Source organism: Scyliorhinus canicula, chromosome 18 (assembly GCF_902713615.1).
Source record: "Scyliorhinus canicula chromosome 18, sScyCan1.1, whole genome shotgun sequence".
Taxonomy (NCBI): Eukaryota; Metazoa; Chordata; class Chondrichthyes; order Carcharhiniformes; family Scyliorhinidae; genus Scyliorhinus; species Scyliorhinus canicula.
This window is the reverse complement of record NC_052163.1, coordinates 7980493-8006146: the sequence shown is the minus strand read 5'-3', so window position 1 is coordinate 8006146 and position 25654 is coordinate 7980493. Positions and strand designations below refer to the sequence as shown.

The following is a 25654-nucleotide window of genomic DNA, read 5'->3' as shown; positions in this document are numbered from 1 at the left end:
TTCAATGACTCACTGTCGAGGGAGGCCCTGCCACCCACTCTGGCACAGGCCTCGATCTCATTGATCCCAAAGATTCAACAGAGTGTGGATCATACAGACCCATCTCACTCCCGAACACTGACTCTAAAGTTCTGACGGGGATATTAGAGATGCTTGCCAGAAGTAACTGTGGAAGATCAGACCAGGTTGGTTCATAGAGCATAGTATTTATAGTGCAGAAGGATGCCATTTGGCCCATCGAGACTGCACCGGCTCTAAAAGCACCCTACCCAAGCCCACACCTCAACCCTAACCCCATAACTCAGTAACCCCACCCAACACTAAGGATATTTTTTGGATACTAAGGCAATTTAGCAAGGCCAATTCACCTAACCCGCACATCTTTGGACTGGGAGGAAACCGGAAGACCCAGAGGATACCCACGCTCACACAGGGAGAACATGCAGATTCCGCACAGACAGTGACCCAAGCCTGGAATCGAACCTGGGACCCTGGAGCTGTGAATCAATTGTGCTAACCACTATGCTACCGTGATGCCCACATTTGTCACGGATAGACAGCTGATGGTGAACATCAAACGCATGCTGAATGTGATTATGACCCCACCGTGGGAGGAGACGCCATAAGTGATCATCTCCCTGGATGCAGAGAAGGCCTTTGACTGAGTTAAATGGAGGTGCTGGAACGGTTTGAGTTTGGGTCAGGGTTCACCTCGTGGGTGAAACTACTGTACAGCACTCCCATGGCAAGCATACGGACGAACACCACCAGCTTTCAATATTGCCAGCTGCATAGAGGCATGAGGCAGGGATGCCCGCTGTTCCTACTTCTGTTTGCCCTGACAATTGAGCCACTGGCCATCGCTCTTTGATCAGCAAAGGGTTGGAAAGGCATCCAAAGGGGTAACAGGGAGCACAGAGTTCAACTCTATGCAGATGACCTGCTTCTCTGCCTCTCAAACCCCCTAGCCAGCATGGATAAAATTATGAAACTCCTGAGGGAGTTCGAGCCTCCTCAGAACACAAACTCAACCTGAGCAAGAGCGAAATCGTCCCGGTGAACCCCCAGGGGCGATAAGCAGAGCTGGGAACACTACCATTCAAACTGGTCCAAACCAAGTTCAGGGACCTGGGGATCCAGATAGCGCATGACTGTGGGGGGGCTCCATAATATCCAGGCTTGGGCTGACAAGTGGCAAGTTACGTTTGCACCACACAAGTGCCAGGCAATGGCCATATCTTATAAGAGAGGATCTAACCATCACCTCTTTTTAAAAATAAATTTAGAGTACCAAATTATTTTTTTTCCAATTAAGGGGCAATTTAGCGTGGTCAATCCACCTACCCTGTACATCTTTGGGTTGTGGGGGTGAAACCCACGCAGATGTGGGGAGAATATGCAAACTTCACACGGACAGTGACCCAGGGACGGGATTCGAACCTGGGTCCTCAGCACCGCAGCCCCAGTGCTAGCCACTGCACCACGTGCCGCCCTCCTAACCATTACCCCTTGACATTCAATGGCATTACCATCGCTGAATCCCCCAAAATCAACATCTGGCGTTACCATTGATCAGAAACTGAACTGGAATAGCCACATTAACACTGTGGCTACCAGGGCAGGTCAAAGGCTAGGAATCCTACAGCGAGTAACTCACTTTCTGACACCCCCCCCCCCCCCCCCCCCCCCCCCCAAAAGTCTGTTGACCATCTACAAGGTGCAAGTCAAGAGTGTAATGGAATACTCTCCGCTTGCCTTAATGAGTGCAGCTCCAACAACACTCAAGAAGCTTGATACCATCCGGACGAAAGCAGCCCCGCTTGAGTGCTCCGCCTTCCACAAACATTCACACCCTCTACCACCGACGCACAGTAGCAGCCGTGTGTACCATCTACAAGATGCACTGCAGTAACTCACCAAGGTTCCTTAGACAGCACCGTCCAAACCCATTACCGCTATCACCTAGGGCAGCATATACCTGGGAACCCCATCACCTGGAGATTCCACTTGAAGTCACTCACCATCCTGACTTGGAAATATATCGTGTTTCTTCACTGTCGCTCGGTCACAATCCTGAAATTCCTTCCCTAACAGCTGTGTGGGTGTACCTACACCTCAGGGACTGCAGCAGTTCAAGAAAGCAACTCACCACTACCTTTTGAAAGGCAACAAGGGATGGGTAATAAATGTCGGCGATGCCCACATCCCGTAAATTAATTTTTTTTAAACGTGACTCGCGTAGTATAAGGTGCCTGAACGGGGAATGCATGGTCGAGGCCGCCTAAAGCCCCGTTTTGTACAGTGGGAAGCTCCATGTGCCAGAATTCCCCAGTGAAGCAAGAATCGGGGTGCCGTTTTTAAAATGGTGTCCCGATCTCAAAGGACCCGAAGCGATTCCCAACCCTCCTCCCCCCCCCCCCCCCCCCCCCCCCCCCCCCCCCCCCCCCCCCCCCCCCCCCCCCCCCCCCCCCCCCCCCCCCCCCCCCCCCCCCACCCTCCTCCAACCCGAAAGCACTATGGGAGGGCATGTAGATGGGGCCTCCAATCCCTTGGGAGATCCCCACGAATGCCGTACCGTCTCGTCCCCGTTTGTGGGGACCAGTGCTGAACAGCACTCGCCCGCGGTCTCTGAGGCGAAGGGGGTGACTAGCTGTCTCACTCTAATATGCAGAATTTCCAAAAAGTGAGCAGGATTTACACCGCAACATCTCGCGAGGTCGCATTGGATCTCAGAAGGCGTTGCGAGTTGGGTAGATCCCAGGAGCGGGACCTCCCAGCTTTCAGCGATCACGCTGTGCAGCGGTGAGTGTCTTTTCCAGCGCAGCGTGGCCGTTGGTTCACGCCCAATATCTGGAATATTGTGTACAGTTTCAACCTCCTTATTTGAAAAAAATGTATAATTACATTCGAAGCAGTACAGAGAAGGTTCATTCGACTGATTCCTGGGATGAGGGGCTTATGTTATGAAGAATCTTATGAGGGGCTTATCTTATACCCATCGGAGTTTAGAAGAATGAAACGTGATCTTATTGAAACATATAAGATCATGAGAAGGTAGATACCGGGGTGTTCCACTTGTGAGAGACTAGAATTGGGCGGCATAGTTTAAGGAGAAGAAATACAAATGAGAATTTATTTCTCTCTCAGGGTGGTTAGTTTGTGGAATTCTCTTCCCCAGAGGACAGTTGAGGCTGGTCACTGAATTTACTCAAGACAGACTGAGACAGATTTTTGCTAGACAAGGGAGTCAAAGGTTATGGGCAGCAGATAGAAAAGCAGTGTTTAGTCTCCAACCAGATCAGCCATGATCTTATTGAATGGCTGAGCAGGTTCAAAAGACTGAATGTTCTACTCCTGCTCCTATGTCTTATGTTCCTGAATTGTTAAGAGCATCTTCAAGTGGATTTAGGAACTTGGTACATTGCTGCCAATAACATGAGTTAATATTCGAGAGTTTCCTACGGCTGAAGTATCATTCCTGTAGGCTGTGAAGTTACAAAACAGATTCACAGGATTTGGAATAAAAAAAGTTGGCCAACATGTTCAACATCCACTATCTCATTGCTGGTGTCAATGCTACCATCACTCAATGAAGACACAATTCAGGAACAGTTTTAACCAGTCACTGTGTATCTTCGAACCATCCTTTGCCAACTGCAGTGGGTTAACCTGCTACTTTGATAGTTTCAGTTTTCACTGTATAATTCATATTCCTCAGATCAGTCTGCTGATGCCTCAGGGACAGAATCTGTAACTGGAGGAGGCCTTTATGCAAAGGAAAGTGGCAAATGCATTTGAAGTTTGCTTCTGATCCTGATTTGATTGATTTACTTTGTCATCAGATTTTTTTTTAACTTTGTTCTTTTTAAAATTTGATTTTTTTTTAACTGTTGCTGGTGTTTTCATAAAATGAGCAGTCAAGAATATTTCTTGATTTTATTTAAATAGAAAACAAAATTAGCTGCTGAAACGTAATTACATTTTAACCACATCCTGGACACGATTTGTTTAAATCTGTATTTGCTGTAGTGAAATAGTTACAGATTTTTGTCTCTCTGTCTACTGTATCAAATCAAAAATTCTCTCTTTTGCATTTTATAGATGGAGAAGGTTGAGGCAGATCTAAGTAGATCAAAATCTGTCCGGGAGAAGCAATCAAAAGAATTCTCTTGGCAGTTGGAGGAACTCAAGCAACGATATGAACAACAGGTCTATATAGTCACATTCTTTTTTACTTTTATAGAAACAAAGATTTTCTGTCTTTTCAGATAAAGCCTCGAATAATTTTGGTCACTGGAGATTCAGTGTAAAACAATAGCGATGTTGATTCTGCCGCATTACCTTTACACTGATTGTATGAGGGGCCTTGAGAAGCTGCCATTTTAGCATTAAAGTGTGCTGGGTGTTGCACAGAGTGACCAGTAATGCTGCCTTAAATGAGACTTGAGGTAAAAAAGATGGGAGCAAAGATCTATTTGCCTTATAAGGAAGATGACTGGTTGAGAATGAAAGGAAGAGTCAGGACAAGGTGCATTCATTATAGTAAAGAGGTGCAAAGTATTACCCATGTCTATGATAATCATTACACTGGCCCAAGCAGAATGATACCACCTCTCAGAAGCCAGCATAGGAAGCATCCGATGTGAAAAGTGTATTTTTACATTGCGATGTCTAAAGAAGATGCAACAAGGATTACTGCTCGATTTTTGTTTGCAGTGGGGTGGGGAGAAGAAAGAAAAACATTAGTATTATTATCAGTAAGAGTACTTGTTATTAATTAGCATTAACTGTGAATGCCCTTCCAGTGCACCTGTTTTATTTTAAACTCGACAGCAGTTTGCTTTAAAATTGAGAGTTCTGTTACCCCTCACGGACGAGCCCAAAATCCTCACCTCAAAATGTTGCCTGCCATTGCTTTTTTCTTTGTCTTCTGCTGCGTGCCTAATCCCTCTTCAATTTTTTTGCGTCTTTTAAAAAATATATAATAAATAATTGAAATATGTACGGCTGCGTCATGAACGTAAGCAGCGTTGAATCAGTTCAGTACAGGGCAATAGAATCGAAACTGATGAATATTAGAGCAGTGCTCCACAATGCGGGTTTGTAATGTAGTGATACACTAGCAAAGTCGTTGCAAACAGCAAACCTTGGTTTTATTGTTTGTGTACGGAGGGAAGTGAGGAAAAGCATTACCATTTTCAAGATTGCGTGTGTCTGTAGTGAAACATGTAAAGAAAGTTTGAATCGAGGCATCCCTTGGGGTCGAATTTATTAATTGATTTCAGTTTGAAAGTTGCCTAAGGGTTAAGTGCTCTTAGAATGCCCTGCGCATGTAGAAATATTTGAGAGTGATCTAGCCATCAGCTGTTAGACAAGAGAATGTCTGTGCTTAAAATGAGCTTATATCTTTTGGTCCGAGCGACATCTCGACGGAAATCAACCAAAACTGAAGAAAAATGTAAGTGACTGTTCCTAGCAGCTGTGTGGCCTGGCATTTGCTGGAAATCTGGCATCCTGCAGGCCCCTATTCATCACCTGCTTCAAAGCCAGCCTAGCTGCCTATAGTCAGAAGGCCAGGTAGGGTGCCATTGTGCACAGTCTGGGAGGATTAGTATCAAAGCAGTAGAAAGTAGGCCTCGGTTTCATACTACCATTCAAACCTAGTGAGAAGAGCTGAGGATTGGCCAAGGTCACAGTATCCAGCTTGGTAGGGACTGAGAACAGAATATTGGGGAATAGACTGCTTTATGTGTAATCATAGCGAGCTACCAGCACAGCAGGCGTTCTGCAGAACACGTAAGTCTGTTTATTTCAGAATCACGTAGCTGACAGCGAGATAATGCTCCGGCTTTCATATAAAAACGACTGTAAATTGGTTGATTTTTGTCTGCATGGAAATGGAACTGTAGAATCGTAACCTGCTGATTTTTCCACAAAAACAAAATCCAAAATCCATTCTGCAAAGATTTAGGGGGAAAAAAATCTTTTGTCCGTGTTTTCATTGAAACCGCATTTTTTATTTTGAATAGCTGCAGAAATCGGCATTTAACGGTTTAAATAAGGATTAGGGTTTACAGTTTTATAGAAATATTTGGGCCACTTATTGTTGCAGCAGGGAAATAATATATATGTAGTCAAAGTTTCTACAAAAGATATTGTTTGGATTTATTGTTTGTCTAGTCATAGGTATTGTGGAAAGACCTGGAAAAATAATCAATTTGCAAAAATGGGGAGGGAGGGGTCGATAGGAGAGCAGGTATATAATGAGAAAATTCAATGGGGTGCTTTAACACCTACAGAGGGCCGGTGGCACAATGACACAGAAATTTTGTTTTGCATTGGGGTGGAAAAGAAATAAATATTTTTGACAAATTGATCAATTTAAGAGGAATTAGGAGAAGAAAAAATGCAGCAGAAGAATTGTTGTCATGGTAACAGTGATGTGGTATTGATGAACAGTACTCTTCCTTGTCCAATCAGATAGTAGAATTGAAGCTGGAGCATGAGCAGGAGAAGACCCACCTATTCCAGCAGCACAACGCGGAAAAAGACAGCCTGGTCCGAGAGCACGAACGCGAGATAGATAACTTGGAGAAACAGCTTCGCGCCGCCATAGTTGAACATGAAAACCAGACACAAGAATGGAGGAGGCGAGACTCACAGGTGAAAATGGCTGACTTTTTTTTGGTTTATTTTGCTAAATAAAAATCTTACTTTAATATGGTAATAATGCAATACGTTTTTGAGAGCGTTGGAATTGCATGCCTGATCGCCGATTTAATGGGGGCGTGCAATCCTTCGCGTAAGAGTGTTCTAATGCCGGATGGGGATAAATAAGCTTAATCTGCAGAAACTGCAGGTTGCCAGCTTTAAAACATCCCCCGGTGCGATAGAATTTGGCCTTTCACTTTCACCTGGAGTCACGGTTCCATTATTTGGATTTCTTCCATAAACTGGGAATCGTACTTCCTTTGTCATACGCGTAAGTCGAATGTTCACGTTTTATCATTTGTTTTTATTTTGCTCTGTGGGAAGCCACGCATCATTTTTATTCCCACCCACCCCCACCTCACACTTCGCCCCAAAATCTTTCATTTTTGCACTCCTGGATATCCTGGCTTTGGAGCATTCTTGAATTTGTGAAGTTTAGACACATTGCTCTCCCCTTGAGATTTTTTTTGTTGCTTTTTTTTCCCAATCCTTGAACTTAAGAGTCACTGTTGGAAGCCATTTGACAGAATAACCCCCAACTGTGGACACATTTGAATCATCAAACTTACGGATGAAATGTGCATTGTCAGCATGGAAAATGATTTAGATTAGTTCTAAGCACAAAAAAAACTTTCAGTTGTGTGGTGTTTTTGAGCTATAAACCTAACTCTATCAGCAGGAAGGAAAGAGGCCTGCTTGAAACCACTGCAGAAAGATTAAGGGAATGCGGTGAGATAAGGTTCGATGTTTGCATCGTCGGCGAGTATAGCAAAATCAGCACAGAAATAACCTCAAATGATACGAACATTTTCAGGTTGCTATCTAAAGAACATTTATTTGAAGAGTACTGATTCCAAGAGGGAAGTTAATGTATTGGAAGCAACCTAAAGCATTTTACCGTTACATCGTACGTTGAATTCCTTACCGCAGAAATGGGTTTAAATTGTCCGTCACCCTAAAATGTGAGCGGGTGGGTTATTTTCGTTCAGCCAGTCTGTCCATGCTGAGTTGGCGCTGTTAACATGTTGCCCATTCTTTCTACCCGAAGCCATCTGCACTACCTGGTGCAGTAGCTTAATATTTTATTTCAAAAGTAATTTTATTAGGAAAAAAATAATGAGCCATAACTTCAGGGATTGGCAGTTGTTTGGTGCTGAACATGAAAATAAATGGCTTCCAACAAAAGAAGAATAAAACGCAATGCAATGTGCAAGGGCGGGTCTGATGTGCTTGAGCGACTGCTTTGCGTGGGTTGAGGGACTCGAAGCTTTGAAGGGTTCAGGGTTCCACACTCAATTTCCCATTATGGCGGCAGTTCTTCTAATTACTTATGCAAACATCAGATTTTTAAGCATTTTTGGGCAGGAGACTACACCAAGAATTATCTTTAAACTGAGTGAAATGTTTCCATAATTTAAGCTTGCCAAACCATTTTACTTGGCCATACCAGCCTATTAATGGTGCTCCATTAGAGCTATTGATTTTCAATATTCAGAAATGGGCCATCTTGAAAAGGCTGAAACCCCAACAAAATCCCAACCTCTTGTGTATTTTAGAAATGGTGGGCATGCAAACGGAGACGGAACGCTTGAGAAATGTATGGATTTCTGGGATATTAATGTGTGTGTGTCTGTTTTGAACGTATCAATTACATATTCAAGCAAAGTGTATTGTGAGCAGCACAAAGCAATCTGGATTGGTTAATGGAAAAGCAATTTTACAAGGAAACACACCGTGAAGCCGAGGCATTTCAATTGAACCACAGCCTCCAGAAGTCCCAAATGAATGACTTGGACAAATTAGTGAATTTCGATGTGATGAGGATCTTTATTTTGTTTTGCGCGTAAGCCATTTGTCTCCACGATTCCATCTCATCCCTGTCTGGTTGTATAAAATTAGCAGAGCACAAGGAAAGAGATGTGCTGTTTCCAATGTGTGTATTCAGATGGCATTTGCGTTTAGCTTCATGATATATTGTCACAGGAAGAATCAGCATTCCATCAAATATTGCGGGTTTATTTTATCCTGTAGAAAAAATAAAATCAAATAAGTGTGCGTCGGAAAAAATATATAGTTTCCGCCTTCCCAAGTTGTTTCTGTTTGCCCCAGCAGTCAAATGGTATGGGAGAATTTTTCAGGTTGTCAGTATTTTCAGTAAGTCTATTTAATCATCCCCTAATTAAATATTCAAATATAACTGGATGAAGGATAACTTTTGTTCACAGTTGAGCTTGGTTGGAGGACATGCTTGATGATGTCATGCTAGATTTGTTTCAGAATGGTTTGAAAATATTTTTGATGATTTGAAATATAAAAAAAATTCTAATGGTTGGATTGAAAAGAACTCACTAAATAATGTAAAAGTTGTGTGTTGCTTGCAAAGGTTGAGTGGAGGTGTGAAGATCAACATTGGGGCGGCACAGTGATTAGCACGGCTGCCTCACAGCGCCAAGGATCTGGGTTCAATTCCAGTGTCGGGTGACTGTGTGGAGTTCGCACTTTGTCCCTGTGGCTGCGTGGGTTTCCTCCCACAGTCCAAAGATGTACAGGTTAGGTGGATTGGCCATGCTAAATTGCCCCTTGATGTACATGTTAGGTGGGGATGGAACGGAGAGTGGGCCAAGGTGGGGTACTCTTTCAGAGGGTTGGTGCAGGCTTGATGGGCTGAATGGCCTCCTGTTCTGTAGGGATTGTATGATTTTATTATTAGTATTTGGTTTTGTCCTTCAATTAGACTATATGGATGTGTCACTTATTGCTCAAATAGGTCTCGAACAAAATAAATTTAACTTTTTGATCTATTAACACGAGAAAGAAGAAGCAGTTCTTTATCCACAGAGATTTATTCCATGATACATTGCTCATTCCATGCCAGCTGTCAGTGCAGATGTAGGATAGTATCCTTAATTAAACTATTTGCATGCTGTCAGGGAATTTTAACGCTGGTTTACTTTGATAGTGGTACCCTTGTTAGTTTGGAAAGCTGCTGCTTTTAATATATAAAAGTCAATCTCAACGATATAAATTTGGATATCCTCACATCAAATATTAATCCTGACCTCAGAATGCAATGAAGGCAGCAGGAACTGGACAGGTTGAGCAACTGAGAGTATGCTACTGATCCTTTAAATCCAAACCAAGTGTTATTTGGGAGTTTGATGATTTGGAAATACTCACGGTAACAGAAACTTGATTTGTGATAATGAATGTTCTATTTGGTGATGATGAATATGTATTCTGGGGTGGGAATGAAGAGCATGTATGAACTTCATGTTTGAATTTGGTCACAGTCCCCCAACTACAGGATAAAACAGAATGGAATACTCGTTATGATCAAGAGTATGTGATTAGCAGGCAGAAGCAGGACAAGTAGAAATAAGGTAAACAGCATAAAAAGTACAAAGTGATGCCTGACATAATTTCAAATAATGCAATATCAGTGTCAAAAACAGAAAGCCCATTGGTTGATTACATGAGCTACCAAGCAACAATATGTGACTGTGTCAAATATTCCAAGTACCAGCACATGCATCTCTTGAAGGAAAAGGAAAAATATGAAATACACTGGCTGTCGATCCTAGACTGGCTGCTTTTGTCTTGAAACATCCAGGAGCGTGTGTTTCTGTATTCTTTGTAACAGCCATCAGTGCATGGAACAAGGCTAATTCTCTTTCCCAGCAAGGGTCACCACCTTTGATATTTGAAGGATTACCACCACCAGTTAGGTGTTATGGACAGGAGCAGCACTAATTTCTCCACTCACAACACCAGAAAAATATTTTAATTTGTTTCCTTCTTTAAAAGCAACCACACATTTCTCAACCACTCTGTTCTGGCGCGATCCAATTTTCTATTAATGACCCTACAGCAAGCAGAAGGTAGAATGAACTCAAAGGATTAGTTTATTTGCATATTCGCAAAATGCAAAAGAGTGTTCATGATGTCCTCTGTAATATTCAGATAGTAAAGAGAGAGGTAGAGAAAAGAAAGATTTACAATACAGAGACCACAGAGAAAATAAATATTGTTTTACGTGTGTTCCAGAATCAAAGTCCAATGAGATATTCCTTCACAGAAGTCAATTGGCTGGAAGACCAATGCTGGATAATTCATTTTCCGGTGATGTTGACTTCACACAGTGAGATACACATGCAGAAATGAACCAGTTTTGTAGGCAATGGTACAGACGTCCAGCAGAAGCAGGGTAGATGGGGCCAGATGTCCAAGCTTTGCCTGAGCTCCTTCAGCTGACTGAGCTATGCAGTTCAGAAAGGCAATATTACTTCTTCTGCAAACCAGAGGCCAGTATCACATGCCTTTACCTCTCCACGATGCCTTCAACAAAGGATGTTTATTCAGTGTCTTGAAATTAGCTTTGGGTTGCAGGCTGATAATGTCTCGGCCATTATGGGTTAAAAAGAATGTTTGAGAGGCCATTGCCTCAGTAGATGTTCCGTCTCCACTGGCTAGCCTAGGTTATCAAATACAATTGGCCTTCCTGTAGTTCCCTTTGGAGTTGTGCTGTGTAGTCCGTTAGCAGCTCCTCAGAGATAACAAGGTGTAAGTTTCCACCAAACTATAATGTGGTTTATTTTGTTTAGGGGTCAAGACAGATACACTTCCAGCCATTTTACAGGTTTTGTTCAGTGTTTAAAATTTTAGAAATAGCGATGAGCATATCTGTATATATTTTACAAAACGATACAGTGTAAGGTGTTGTCCTGACGGCAAGAAATGAATTCTATTTCATTTTTTTAATGTGATCATATGAAGGAAGAACAGGAAGTGAAGAAGTATCCATTCATGACAGGTCAGGCGGATAGCTGGAAGGGGCATTAGCAATTCCTGGCTGCTTGTCTTGTCTTGTCCTGGGACGTGAAATGATTAGGTGACCTGCAAAGATTGACACTTGTCTTCAGGAGAGATCATGTTATCTGTTTAAAATAATTTTTATTCAAAGTTTTGAAATGTAAAACTATAACATTACAAAGTAAACCAACACAGAACTCCAAACCCGCCCTCTCCCCTCCAACACCCTAAGCAACCTCCCCCTTAGCAGTTGACAGTAACCAGCTCCTTGAAATGAAATATTAACAAAACCCATCTCTTATAGAACCCCTCAATCCCCCCCACCCAAGCAAATTTCACCTTTTCCAAATACAAGAACCCCAGTAAATCCCCCAGCCACACCGAGGCACAGGGGGAGAAACTGACCTCCACCCCAACAGGTTTCGCCCCAACGAGGCGAAGGCTAAAACATCTGCCCCCATTCCTATCTGCAAGTCCGACACTCCTAATATGGCCCCCTGGGCTCTAAATGCACATGCAAGATCATCGACATGACGGGCAGCACAGTGGCGCAGTGGTAGCACTGCAGTCTCACGGCGCCGAGGCTCGATCCTGGGTCACTCTTTATGTGGAGTTTGCACATTCTCCACATGTTTGCGTGGTTTTCGCCCCCACAACCCAAAGATGTGCAAGGTAGGTGGATTGAACACACTAAATTGCCCGTTAATTGGAAAAAATGAATTGGGTACTCTAAATTTTTAGAGTACGTGGTGCTGAAGAACAACCCCCAAAATGTCTCCAACTTCGGGCAGGACCAGAACATAGTACGTGATTGGCTGGGCACCTCCCATACTGCTCACAAATATTCTCCACCGGCCCATCTTCGACTTTGTCAGGTGCGCACTGTGTACTACCTTTAGCTGCATCAACCCCACCCTCCGCAGAACCTCACAGCACAGCCCCTCCTTCGCCCTCCACAGTTCCTCCTCCCACATGGCCTGAACCCCCTCCAGAGACGCCATATCCTCTTCCAAAATCCTCCCATAGATCACCAAAATGACTCCGCCCCCCCCCGACACCTCATCACCGATAACACCCGCTTCAGCAACAAGGAGGGTGGTGCCACCGGAAAAGTTGGAAAAAACACACCTGCATGTACCTGAAAATCTCCCCTCGTGGGATTCCAGTTTCTCCCCAGCTCCTCCAAACTTGCAAACCACCCTTCTAAAAATAAGCCCTTCATTTCCATCATTCCTCCCTGTGGATACCTGAAACCTTGCATACATCCTCCCTGGCTCGAACCCATGGTTCCTTTGAATCAGCATCAACTTCGATCCTGTTCCCACCCGAAAGTGCTGCTGAAATAGCCTCCATATTTTCAGTGGATACTGCGGATGCTGGAACCCGGTTTCCCTGGGTTTCAGTGGCTCTTTTCTCTCCCTACAGTTGCTGCCAGACCAGCTGAGATTTTCCAGCATTTTCTCTTTTGTTCCATATTTTCAGCATGACCACTACTACCGGATGCCCGGAGTACTTCCCTGGGGCAAACTGGAGCGGTGCCAGTACCCACAACCCTTACAAGAACCTTTCTCCTTCTTCACCTGCAGGGGCTGGTTTCGCACACTGGGCTAAATCGCTGGCTTTTAAAGCAGACCAAGGCAGACCAGCAGCACGGTTCAATTCCTGTACCAGCCTCCCCGAACAGGCGCCGGAATGTAACAACTAGGGGCTTTTCACAGTAACTTCATTGAAGCCTACTTGTGACAATAAGTGATTTTCATTTCATTTCATTTGTCATACAAAGCCTCCGTATTCCCGCAGCTTCTCAGCATTCGCTACCCAATAGTATTACAACAAGGGAGATCATGTTATGTTTAGAGTTCTGAATTTTCCCCTCTTGGGATCAGGCAGAAGCAAAGCCATTGGTTTCAGAACTCTACCCACCCATGTCCATTAAAGGGTCTGTGAGGGGGTTGCTTTCCAGAGTAGTTAGCACAAAGGGTGAGCAATGGTTCAGCTGCTCGGAGAGATCTGCAGGGGAATGCCGGGTATCTCACTCTGAGTGCCAAGTCCTTTGATCTTAGGGCTGAGTGGCTCAGGTCCTGCTTAGCTCTTCTCTGTCCACCTTCAACCCATGGGTTCAGTTGTTCAAACACATGGACTGTGGTTGGGCTGATTGTTAGGTGTTGGGGTGTTTTAATGGGACGTTGGCTTCTTTCAGTGATTATAGTTTAGTCTTTGGTTCAGGTTTCAGCACCATTGGGATGTTTCAGTTACTGTTGCCAGGTGCTATGGATTGGCATGGCAACAGGCAGGCTATCGGCTCCTGAACTTGGCCTAAGCTTTCTGGGCCCGGATGAAGGAAGGCTGCCTTCTGTAACGTGCTTCTCCTGCATCCATAGGGCTACAGTATTGCAGCTGGTAGATTGCTATGTATCATGTTGCCTCATGATTGTGCACTAACGTGAGTGGGACTGTGATTCTGCCTACACCTCCCACTGCCTCAAGAAGGCAGACAGCATTGTCAGAGACCCCTCACATTCAGGCTTTGCCCTCTTCCAGACCCTTCCATCAGGCAGAAGATACAGAAGTCTGAAGACCCTCACATCCAGACACAGGAACAGCTTCTTCCTCACAGCTACCAGACTCCTCAATGAGTCTTCCTCGGAGTGATCTGTTCCCTCTAAGACACAATTTATGACACCCTATGCTGCTCTTGCTCATGTATTTGCTTTGTTTGGCCCTTGTTCCGCAGTGTAACCAATTACTTATCTGTTGATGTACTTTGTCGATTATTCTTTTTGTCTACTGTGTACTTGGCCGCAGAAAGATACTTTTCACTGTACTTTGGTACATGTGACAATAAATCAATCAATCAATCCAACCTGGTTGGGATCTCTCCACTTGTAAGTTTGGTGGTAGGCTCTGGAGGCTGGATTCTCCGCAGCCACACGCTGAAATCGTGTTTGGCGCAGGGGCGGAGAATTAGCTTTCTTGCCGAAATCGGGGCCGGCACCAGTCCGGCGATTCTCCGGAACCCGAGAATCGACCTTCTTGCAAATTACACCGCACGGCTGGGGGGGCCATTGCCAGAGGCCCGCCCAGCGATTCTACACTTCTGGCTGGCCGAGTTTCCGACAGCATGGTTCTAACCACCTACTGCTGTTCAGGAACCTCGCGTGGCGGCTGCGGACTCAGTTCGCGGCCGCTCTGGTGAGGGGCGGGGGGGATCGGGGGTGGGGTGGCCTTATGGGCAGCCGGGAGACATATCGGGTCAGTCCAATGCAAGGACACGCAGCTGATTGGGGGAAACCTACATTTCGGAGCTGCCTCTACAGTCCGAGTCTGCCATGGCGCTTGGCGCGGCCGCTGGAGGCCGCCGCCTTGTGCATGCGCAGACTCCAGACCGGATGTGCGGGGACCGTATCAGCAGCTAAAGCTGTGTGAATCACTCTGGGTCCCTGCTAGCCCCCCTGCAGGGCATTGAATCGGTTTATCTTTTTTTGAGTAAACTCAGGGGTGCCAGCATTTTTCCGCTGGTGTGGGGACAGAGCACCATTTTGGGAGAATCCAGCCCCACATCTTGTGGAACACGACTGCTCTCTGGTGGATGGTCAATTCTTGCTGCATCCTTGTGACTTTCAACTAAGTGAGGCACCACCCTCACTCTTTTCGGCCAATTTGGAAAATCCCTGGTTCTCACTTAAATTTGCCATAAAGCTGCCGACCAGACAAATCAATGGCATCCTAGTCGGTGCCTTTCCCGTGGGAGTGGACTCTCACTGAAATTGTTCCCTGTCCCCTGGAAGACCACTACCCCCAAATGGAGGTGCAACTCTGGTGACAGTCCCTCATCCATGGTCACTGAGGGAAGCATCACATTCCCTATTTGCTCATTGGTTTGGGGACTCCCTTTGTCCTTATTTAAATTAGGAAGGAAGGAAGGGGCAGCACGGTAGCATTGTGGATAGCACAATTGCTTCACAGCTCCAGGGTCCCAGGTTCGATTCCGGCTTGGGTCACTGTCTGTGTGGAGTCTGCACATCCTCCCCGTGTGTACGTGGGTTTCCTCCGGGTGCTCTGGTTTCCTCCCACAGTCCAAAGATGTGCAGGTTAGGTGGATTGGCCATGATAAATTGCCCTTAGTGTCCAAAATTGCCCTTAGTGTTGGGTGGGGTTACTGGGTTATGGGGATACGGTGGAGGTGTTAACCTTGGGTAGGGTGCTCTTTCCAAGAGCCGGTGCAGACTCGATGGGCCGAATGGCCTCCTTCTGCACTGTAAATTCTATCTATTCTATGGTAATTCTGTCAGCCATACTTCAGACAATTCCTTGACCACTGTCTTTACTGGTTAAATAACTGGCCTTACTTCTGGCTCTTCGACTATATGGAGCATCTACCTCACTACCTCTTTGTCTGCCTTGGGACCTTTTTGGTCCCTGTTTAATTCTGAGATATTTTGTGAGTTTATTTTAAATTCTATTGGCCCTTCCCAGACCTCTTTTAAGTTGACTAGCCTGGCTTTGACCTTGTTACATTCAAGCAACTCTCACTCAACTGTTATGGGTTTTATTTCACCCTTTTGGGCCTCTAAACATTCCTCAACCTTCTGAACTCCTGGATATTTCTGGTGGCTAAAATTGGACTCTTCTTTTTCTGGCTAACACTTTGCTACCAGCCAAATCTCTGAAGAGAAAAACCAATTCCTGGTACTCAGGGCCCATTCCTACTGTGACAGGGCCTGAAACAAGGTCACACTCCAGGTGGACATAAGGAGGGGTGCAAACATGCATCCTCCTCCCACTTCAGTGGAGGATGTGGGGGGGGGGGGGGGGGGGGGGGGAGTTTATATTTCCCTCTAACATTAAGGGCTAAATGGCCCCATATCCCAGAGCAGACTTGCTCACATTTTCGCCCAGTTTATGGCACACAGCACACTGTAGCTGAAAGGACAGAAGCTCTCTTGGTGTTTGTCCAGTTCAGAGTGCCACGGCCTCCAAGGGTTAATGAGGTACAATGAGTCTTTCTGCCTACTCTGCCACACTACTCATGTGGAGCCCTATTAGACCTTAAGGTTTTCCTCGCAGGTTCCAGCACTCAAGTCTGGAATGGCCTGTTTTATTACAACAGATACACACCAGTTCTCCTTTCAGGCTACAAGAGGACTCATCATACCTCCTTTGTCTTTTCTAGGTTGCCGGGGGGGGGGGGGGTCTTTTCTCAAGATCGCGCTGCTTATCTTTCCAATGTTCACTGGAATGGTTTGGGGAGGCTCTGCCTGAGCATCCGAGCCTCTGGATGAGATCGTAGATATCTTGTGTGACTGCTGCATTCCGGGCTGTGAGGTTTCTCTGCTCCTCAAAGGCTTTTTCAGTCTGGAGAGTAAGCAATTTTTAAATTCCTCTCACAATATCAACTCACACAATCCTTATAGATGTGTGGGATCTTTAAGGACAATACCCATCAATCGAACGGGGCTGGAGTCAATCCCACCCCTGCCGTGGCCCGAATTGTCCGCCACCCGGGAATCGGCGGGGGCGGGAATCGCGCCGGTCGGTGGGCCCCCACAGCGATTCTCCGGCCCGCGATGGGCCGATGTCCCGCCGCTGACAGGCCTTTCACGCTGACGGGAAGCAAAGCACGTCTGGTGTCGGCGGATTGGCGGCGCGGGCGGGCACCGGGGTCCTGGGGAGGACGCGGGGCGATCTGGCCCCGGTGGGTGCCCCCACGGTGACCTGGCCCGCGATCGGGGCCCACCGATCGGCAGGCGGGCCTGTGCCGTGGGGGCTGTTTTTCTTCTGCCCCGCCATGGCCTTCACCATAGCGGGGGCGGAAGAGACCCCCTCCCCTGCGCATGCGCCAGTATGACGTCAGCAGCCGCTGAAGCACCGGCGCATGTGCAGACTCCGCCGGCCGGCGAAGGCCTTCCGGCCCCGGCTGCGGGGCACCAAAGGCCGTTGGCGCCGGCTGGCAGAGCGAGAGCCACTCTGGCGCGGGATAGCCCCTAAAAGGTGTTTTCCGCACCTTTGGGGAGGCCCGACGCCAGAGTGGTTCACGCCACTCCGTCCCGCCGGGACCCCCCGCCCCGCCAGGTAGGGGAGAATCCCGGCCTAGATTAGCCATTTGAACAGGATATAGGTTTGACCACCTGTCTAATCTCTCTCGACTGTTGAGCTGTTACCTCCATTTCCAATTTTCAGGGCTGGAATTCTCTTTCCCTTTCCTGATCCCTCTCCCGAGCACCTCTTTTTTGGCTTTTATATCAGATTTGGCTCTTGTCGTAAAATCAAAGTTCAAAACATATGGGGCGGGATTCTCTCAGCCCGGGGCTGGGCTGGATAATCCCCACGATTGGCGCTGGTGTGGTTGGGACGGGCCGAGCAGCCGTCGTAAAAACGCCGAGTCCCGCCGGCGCCATCCACACCTGCTCTCAGCCGGCGGGAACTCGGCGTTGAAGGGTCGGGGAGCGCCTGTGGGTAGCGGGGAGGGGGTGTCCGACCCGGGGGGGTCTCCGATGTGGCCTGGCCCGCGATTGGGGCCCACCGATCGGCGGGCCGGCCTGTCTGGCTGGGGGCCTTCTTTCCTATGCGCTGGCCCCTGTAGCCATACGCCATGTTGCATCGGGGCCGGCACGTTGAACGAGGCCATTGCGCATGCGTGCATTAGCACCGGCGCCACTGTGCATGCGCATGTTGGCGCCGGCACCACTGCGCATGCACGGATCCCGCGGCGCCCGGTTCGCGCCGGGGTCAACAGCTGGAGCGGCATGGACCGCTCCAGTGCCATGCTGGCCCCCTATAGGGGCCAGAATTAGTCCTCGGTTCGGCCCGTTCACGCTGTTATAAATTGCGACGGCGTTTACGACAGCGTGGACACTCTGCCGCTGGATTAGAGAATCCCGCCCGTGATCCTGGATTTGAGCTCCCACGTTCTGTTAGAGACTGGAGGAGAATTAACTTAAACAGCATTCATTTCTCCTCTCGCCCCCCACCACCCGTGAACAGAAATTAGATTTGATTCCCTCTCTCTAAGTGTTTCCCAACCCCTGAATTTTGGTGCCATCTCAAGACCGAATGAACTCAAAGGGTTTGTTCATTTACGCACACACACAATGCAAAAATGGTTCACAATGCCTCTCTTGTATTCAGATAGTAAATAAAGAGATAGCAAAAAGAAAGATTTACAGTACAGCGAACGAAAATAAATATTATTTTACTTGGATTCCAAAGTCCAGAATCAAAGTCCAATGAGGTTGTTCCTTCACAGAGTTCAGTGGACTGAAAACCGATGCTGGATAATTGACTTTCCAGTGGTGTTCACACAATGAGATACGCATGCAGAAATAAATCAGTCTTTTAGGCAATGGAACAGACTTCCAGCCGAAGCAGGATAGATGGGGCCATGTGCTAACTTGGACCAGAGCTCCTTCAGTGTGACCAGCTGGTCAGATGTTAAAACAGTAGACTGAGATATGCAGTTCAGCAAGGCAGTATTATTTGTTCCACAAGCCCATGTCACATGACTTTACCTCTCCACGATGCCTTCAACAAAGTATGTTTATCCAGTTTCTGGAAATTGGCTTTGGGTTGCAGGCGGATGACGTCTCGGCCATTATGGATTAAAAGGAATGTTTGAGAGACCATTGACTCAGTAGACATTTTGGGCCGGATTCTCCAATCCCGCGGCAGAGTGTCCATGCCGTCGTAAACGCCGTCGCATTTTACGACGGCATGAACGGGCCGCTCCCACGTCTAATTCTGGCCCCTACAGGGGGCCAGCACAGCGCTGGAGCGGTTTGCGCCGCTCCAGCTGCAGATCCTTGTGCACCACGGGCTCTGGGCATGAGCAGTTGTGCCAGCGCCAACGAGGACATGCGCAGTGGCGCCGGAGCCAACACACGCATGCGCAGTGGCCTCCTTCAGTGTGCCGGCCCTGACGCAACATGGCACAGGGCTACAGGGGCCAGCGCATAGGAAAGGAGCCCCCTAGCCACAGAGGTCGGCCCGCCGATGGGTGGGTCCCGATCATGGGCCAGGCAACATCGGAGGACCCCCCGGGGTCGGACCCCCCCCCCACCCGACCCTTACACGCCGAGGTCCTGCCGGCCCAGACCAGGTTAGAACGGCGCCGGCAGGACTCAGCTCTTTTCCTACGGCCACTTGACCCATCCGGGCCGGAGAATCAGCGGGCACTGCGGAGAATCGCGTGTCGCCGTCGGGGCGGCATGGTCCATTCGCGGGGATTCTCCGGCCCGCACAGGGCTGGGAACATCTCACCCTTTGTCTCCACTGGCCATCCAAGTTTCTCAAATACAATTGGCCTTAGAGGTTGTGCAGACCGTAGACTCCTTTGTAGCTCCTCAAAGAAGACAAGGTGTGAGTTTCCCTGACATTTCACCGTGGCTTATTTTGTTGAGGAGTCACAGACAGACACAATTGCAACCATTGATGTTTGTTCAGTGTTAAAAATTTTAGAAATACCAATGAGCATGTCCATAAATATTTGACAAAAATACACAGTGTGAAATCTTAGTCCCCCACAACGGTTACAGAAGAGTTGGACCAGTTAAGCTCAGTTGGACACCCAATTTTATCACTGTTCCTGCTTTTTTTGCAAAATATTTTTAGGATCCAATTCTAATGTGGTCAGTGGTGCATTTGTCAACAAGAAATGCCAGCAAGAAATTTCTGAACATAAAGGTGAAATATTAGAAAAATGGACTTGTACAAAAGCAAAATACTGCAGTTTCAAAAAAACTGAAATAAAAATCCGAGCAAATGCTGGAAATAAGCATCAGGTCTGGTGGCCTCGCTGATGAGAGAAATAAAGTTAATATTTCAGAAACCATCAAACTATTTCGCAGTGGCTGCGAAGAACTTGTGAGGATCAAGAACATTGTAAATCTGGGTTCCTTCAATAATACCATTTTCAGAGCATGTGTTTATCCTGCTGGGTTTTCAGTGTTCCTCTGTGCCTTATGATATTCTCATCAGGTTCACAAACGTGGGACTAAATGGTGCAGGAGTGAGACATCTCGCAATGTATATCATTTGTTAGTCTGGCCTTCAGCTCAAAATATTTTTTGGCCTGCAAATCCAGGCCAATAATGGCCAGGTGAGGGCAACAGTGTATCTGGGACTTCAATGAACAACAGGATCAAAAGTCTTAATCCAATCGATCAAAGGAGCGAGTATTAAATCAAATATCAGAGAATGAGAATATATTTCAGTGGGTGAAAATGAGTTAAATTAGGTACAGAAAGAGAGGGAAAGAAAGGTGTGATTAAGAAAGAGTAGAGACAAAAAAAAAGATTTTTTATTGGAATATTTCAAAACTCAAAGATGCATGAATGAGACTCAGCAGTTTAAATTGCCCCTTTACTGAGCTGTACAGATTGATTAGCATTAGATTAATAATTATTGTGTCATTAAAAGGCGACTTACGTTAAGCACCAGCTCTAAATTATTGTGGGGAATTTAATGGTGAATTAATATGCAAATGTAGCAAGTTCTTACAAATATCAGAGGTTGGAAGCATGATGAGGCTTGTGCACCGCAAACAGCTGAATGACATAAACTGACCTGCAGGTTGATTCACGACTTGTGCAATGTCTAAAGATGCGCAGGTTACGTGGATTGGCCTTGCTAAAATTGTCCCTCAGTATGGAAAAGGGTAGCTGGGGTTACTGGATTACAAGGATAGGGTGGGGCTTGGGCCAAGGTAGGATCCTCTTTCCAATGGTTGGTGCAGACTCTATGGGCAAATGGCCTCCTTCTACACAGAGTGGGGTTGTATGATTTTTCTTGACTTGCACATTAATCATAGATCGTAGAATTTACAGTGCAGAAGGAGGCCATTCGGCCCATCGAGTCCGCACCGGCCCTTACAAAGAGCACCCTCCTCAAGCCCAAGTATCTACCCTATCCTCGTAACCCAATAACCCCCACTTAACCTTTTTGGACACTAAGGGCAATTTAGCATGGCCAATCCACCTAACCCGCACATCTTTAGACTGTGGGAGGAAACCGGAGCACCCGGAGGAAACCCACGCTGACACAGGGAGAACGTGCAGACTCCGCACAGACAGTGACACAGCCGGGAATCGAACCTGTGACCCTGGAGCTGTGAAGCAACTGTGCTAACTACTATGCTTACCGTGCTGCCCTATAATATTAATGCCCCATATTAATAATAGCATGCGTTGTGAACTTGTTGTTTTTCCAGCAAGATTTGGCCTGTGATTTTTCAAGTTTCCTGTCCAATACTTTGTTAAAAGTAAACAATTCAGATGTGTGCAGTTATCAGTTTTAGAATTCCTACAGTGCAGAAAGAAACCATTCGGCCCATAAGGTCTGCACCCACCCTCTGAAAGAGCACCCTACCTAAGCCTACTCCCCGAGTCTATCCTTGCAACTCCAACCCCACCTAATCCTGCATATAGCGGGATACTAAGGGGCAAATTAGCATGGCCAGTCCACCTAACCTGCACATCTTTGGACATCGGGAGAAAACCAGGGCACCTGGAGGAAACCCATGCAGACACTGGGAGAAAGTACAAACTCCACACAGTCACCCAGGCCGGAATTAAACCAATGTCCTTTATTTTACATGGAACATTTGATACCCCGAGTGATTTGAAGTCTATAAGTTACAAATATGCTGGCATTTATTAAAACAATAATTTGATAAATTGGATGTTAGTTAAGAGGCTGCAGATATTGTGACTCTGGTATGTTGTCTTCCTGGAAAGTTCCTGTTTCCTTATACTTTCCTTTGAAGTGCGATATAAAAAGTTGAATAGTAGCTTGAAATATGTTTGATGTGCATTTTGTATAATAATGGTGTACAATTTAAGCTATTTTTCCCACTATCATTTACACATTTACGCATGTCCGCACATTGCTGAAAAAATATTTGGCAAACTGTTTCCAGACTATTCCCCACACCATTTCACACTGGGCACCATGCATTCTGAGTCTACAGCTGGGCAAAGCTGTTCCCCTGATTGGTTGGGTTTGAAGTTTCAGAAATGTAATACATCAAAGACTGATGGAATGCATATGAGGAAGATCAGTCAGTGCTAAAGCCAGACTACACAAATGTGTGATTATGCCAGCAACCATTTTGCAGAACTTGACACACCTGCCTTGCAATAACTAGTAAGCTGGTTGGGGGGACTACAGGTCGGCAAAACTACTGGAAGGACACCTGCAGGTAACCCAAATCAAAGGGTGAAGATCACCATTTTCCTTGACCCTTTTGTTTCTACCTCTTTCCAGCCAGGTCAGAAATAATATGCATTAGCATCAATGTGCTGCCCACTTTAGTTTCAAATCGATGACATAGGTCAGATTAGCCAACATTTTAATTTCCATTCCTGTTAAACATTAATAGCAACATAAGATGATTGCCAATGTCATCATGCTACTGCACTCCCCATAGCAAAGGCGTCATTGATGGTGGCTATATAGATATCCTACTGTGCATGCTGTATGGCAGTAAGTAACCATGCATCACGCAGGTAGATTATATTGCACTTGGCAGATGTAAATAATTTGTAAGATGCAACTTGAATAAATCCCCTGATGGAGTTGCTGCACACATGATAGCAAAAGAAGAGCTAGGTGGCTGTGGGAAGGCTTTGCATGAGTCATAGATTACATAGAATTTACAGTGCAGAAGGAGGCCATTCAGCCCATCGAGTCTGCACCGGCTCTTGGAAAGAGCACCCTACCCAAGGTCAACACCTCCACCCTATCCCCATAACCCAGTAACCCCACCCAACACTAAGGGCAATTTTGGACACTGAGGGCAATTTATCATGGCCAATCCACCTAACCTGCACATCTTTGGACTGTGGGAGGAAACCGGAGCACCCGGAGGAAACCCACGCACACACGGGAAGGATGTGCAGACTCCGCACAGACAGTGACCAAAGCCGGAATCGAACCAGGGATCCTGGAGCTGTGAAGCGATTGTGCTATCCACAATGCTACCGTGCTGCCCAGTCAACAGTAAATGTGGAACAGTTTGATAGGCGACAGATAATAACATGCATATTTGGAATATTAAAACTGACAGTAAGAGCCACGTGTTTCCTGGTGTTTGCAGCGGCAGGAAACATGGCTATTCAATGGGAGTTGTATAAGGTGCATCAGCAGGGAACGCGCGGCCAAGGCAATACATAGCCCCATTTTTACACACTGAAGAGCTCTGCTCACCAGTGTAGCGAGTGATCAGAGGAACTCTCCAGTGTAGCGAGTGATCAGAGGAACTCTCCAGTGTAGCGAGAGATCCGGACGCCATTTTTAAATGGCGCCCGATCTCCGAGGTCCACGAAGCAACCCCTGACTCCCCGCCCAGCCCAAACGCACTATGAGAGGGACCTGTTTTTCCCTCTCCCCCAACACCCATGCAGGGCACCCCTGGCCCTGGTGTGGGTGTAAGAAATTCCAGCTGGGCACCTTGGCAATGTCAACCTGGCACCCTTACAGTGCCCATGCCATCATGGCATTGCCAAGGTGCCTAATGGACAGCACATTGATGATATTGTATATTATTTCTCACCTTGAGCTGTTGGATCATTTTACCTTGGGGAAACTCATTAATTTGTGCCACCATTCAAGGTACCTTGGCCTGCTGTACAATCTTTTAACCCTGGTTTACAGCTCTTGCCAGGAATGTTTTACTGCCACTGTAGCTACACGGCGCTGAGGACGGGGTTTGATCCCAGCCCCGGGTCACTGTCCGTATGGAGTTTGTACATTCTCCCCGTGTCTACATAGATGTCACCCACACAAACCAAAGATGTGCGGGGTAGGTGGATTGGCCACCCTAAATTGCCCCTTAATTGGAAATAAAGAATTGGATACTCTAAATGTATTTTAAAAAAAGGAATGTTGTGCTGCCGCCCTCTGAAAATGGGAGCCTGATCTGCCAAACAAGAAAATCCCAGTTGGTTCATGCAGCAACACCTCTCATTAGCTAGCCATGAAACAAGGGATTTGAGTCTGCTCTGCTCTATTGCTTGACCACATTCTGTTTCCTGATCAATGGTTATTTTGCCAGGCTCGTTATGGGCCAGATGCCTGCTGTGAATAATTTGATAGACCAACCACTGAATATCCCAGCAATTGGCAAATGCTATTCCCAAAACATATATCAAAATGTTATGGAGAATCACTAACAAGGGACTGGAGTAAAAGTCAATCATGCAATTCAGAATTGCTATGTTGTTAACAAAACTGAGAAAGTGGTTAGATCTGTAAATGTGAAGAAGTGACATGTGAATGGAAGGTAATCAGAGAGGTAATATTACAGAGGTGAAATATAAAGATTAATTTCACTGTAACGTGGTTGTTTCTATGGCAACTAAGAGTTATCAATTATAAAGCCATAGATTTATAGATTATATATTCTAGATAATTTAACCCTAAACTGTTCCATACTAGGGGCTGTTTAGCACACTGGGCTAAATCGCTGGCTTTGAAAGCAGACCAAGGCAGGCCAGCAGCACGGTTCAATTCCCGTAACAGCCTCCCCCGAACAGGCGCCGGAATGTGGCGACTAGGGGCTTTTCACAGTAACTTCATTGAAGTCTACTCGTGACAATAAGCGATTTTCATTTTTTCTTCCAAAAAGAATTATGAGGTTCGTGTTGGGTATATTCACAAGTGCATTATGATGTTTGTGTGTGTTTCTGTTTAAGAATAAATATCTTCTCCAGTTGTGACAACTAGAAATCCACTTTTAAAGATGCGTTACACCGGGAGGAAAGTAATTATAAAAATATCGATGACTGAATTGCCAGTGAATTTATTCAGTATGATGTAAAGATACATTAGGGAAAAGAACTTATGTGGACAACATCATGTCATAATAAGAATAATCTTTATTGTCACAAGTAGGCTTACATTAACACTGCTGTGAAAGTTACTGTGAAAATTTCCTCGTCGCCACATCCCAGCGCCTGTTTGGGTACACGGAGGGAGAATTTCAGAGTGTCCAAATTACCTAATAGCACATCTTTCGGGACATGTGTGAGGAAACCGGAGCATCCGGAAGAAACCCATGCAGACACGGGGAGAACGTGCAGACTCTACATCGACAGTGACCTGAGCCGGGGATCGAACCCAGGATCCTGGCGCTGTGAAG

General features: G+C 46.3%; 1 protein-coding gene across 11 annotated transcripts in view; it reads left to right on the top strand.

Annotated features, from left to right (window-relative positions):
- cep112 (centrosomal protein 112) overlaps nucleotides 1-25654 on the top strand; it is a 698524-nt gene that overhangs the window by 393523 nt on the left and 279347 nt on the right. For all 11 annotated transcript variants that reach the window (XR_005457964.1, XR_005457967.1, XR_005457965.1 and 8 more), the window contains 2 exons: nucleotides 4102-4209; nucleotides 6481-6663. Coding sequence is in view for 7 of the 11 variants with exons in the window: in XM_038777029.1 (XP_038632957.1) it covers nucleotides 4102-4209; nucleotides 6481-6663 (291 nt within the window). In the remaining 4 variants the exon portion in view is untranslated. The remainder of the gene's footprint in view (nucleotides 1-4101; nucleotides 4210-6480; nucleotides 6664-25654) is intronic.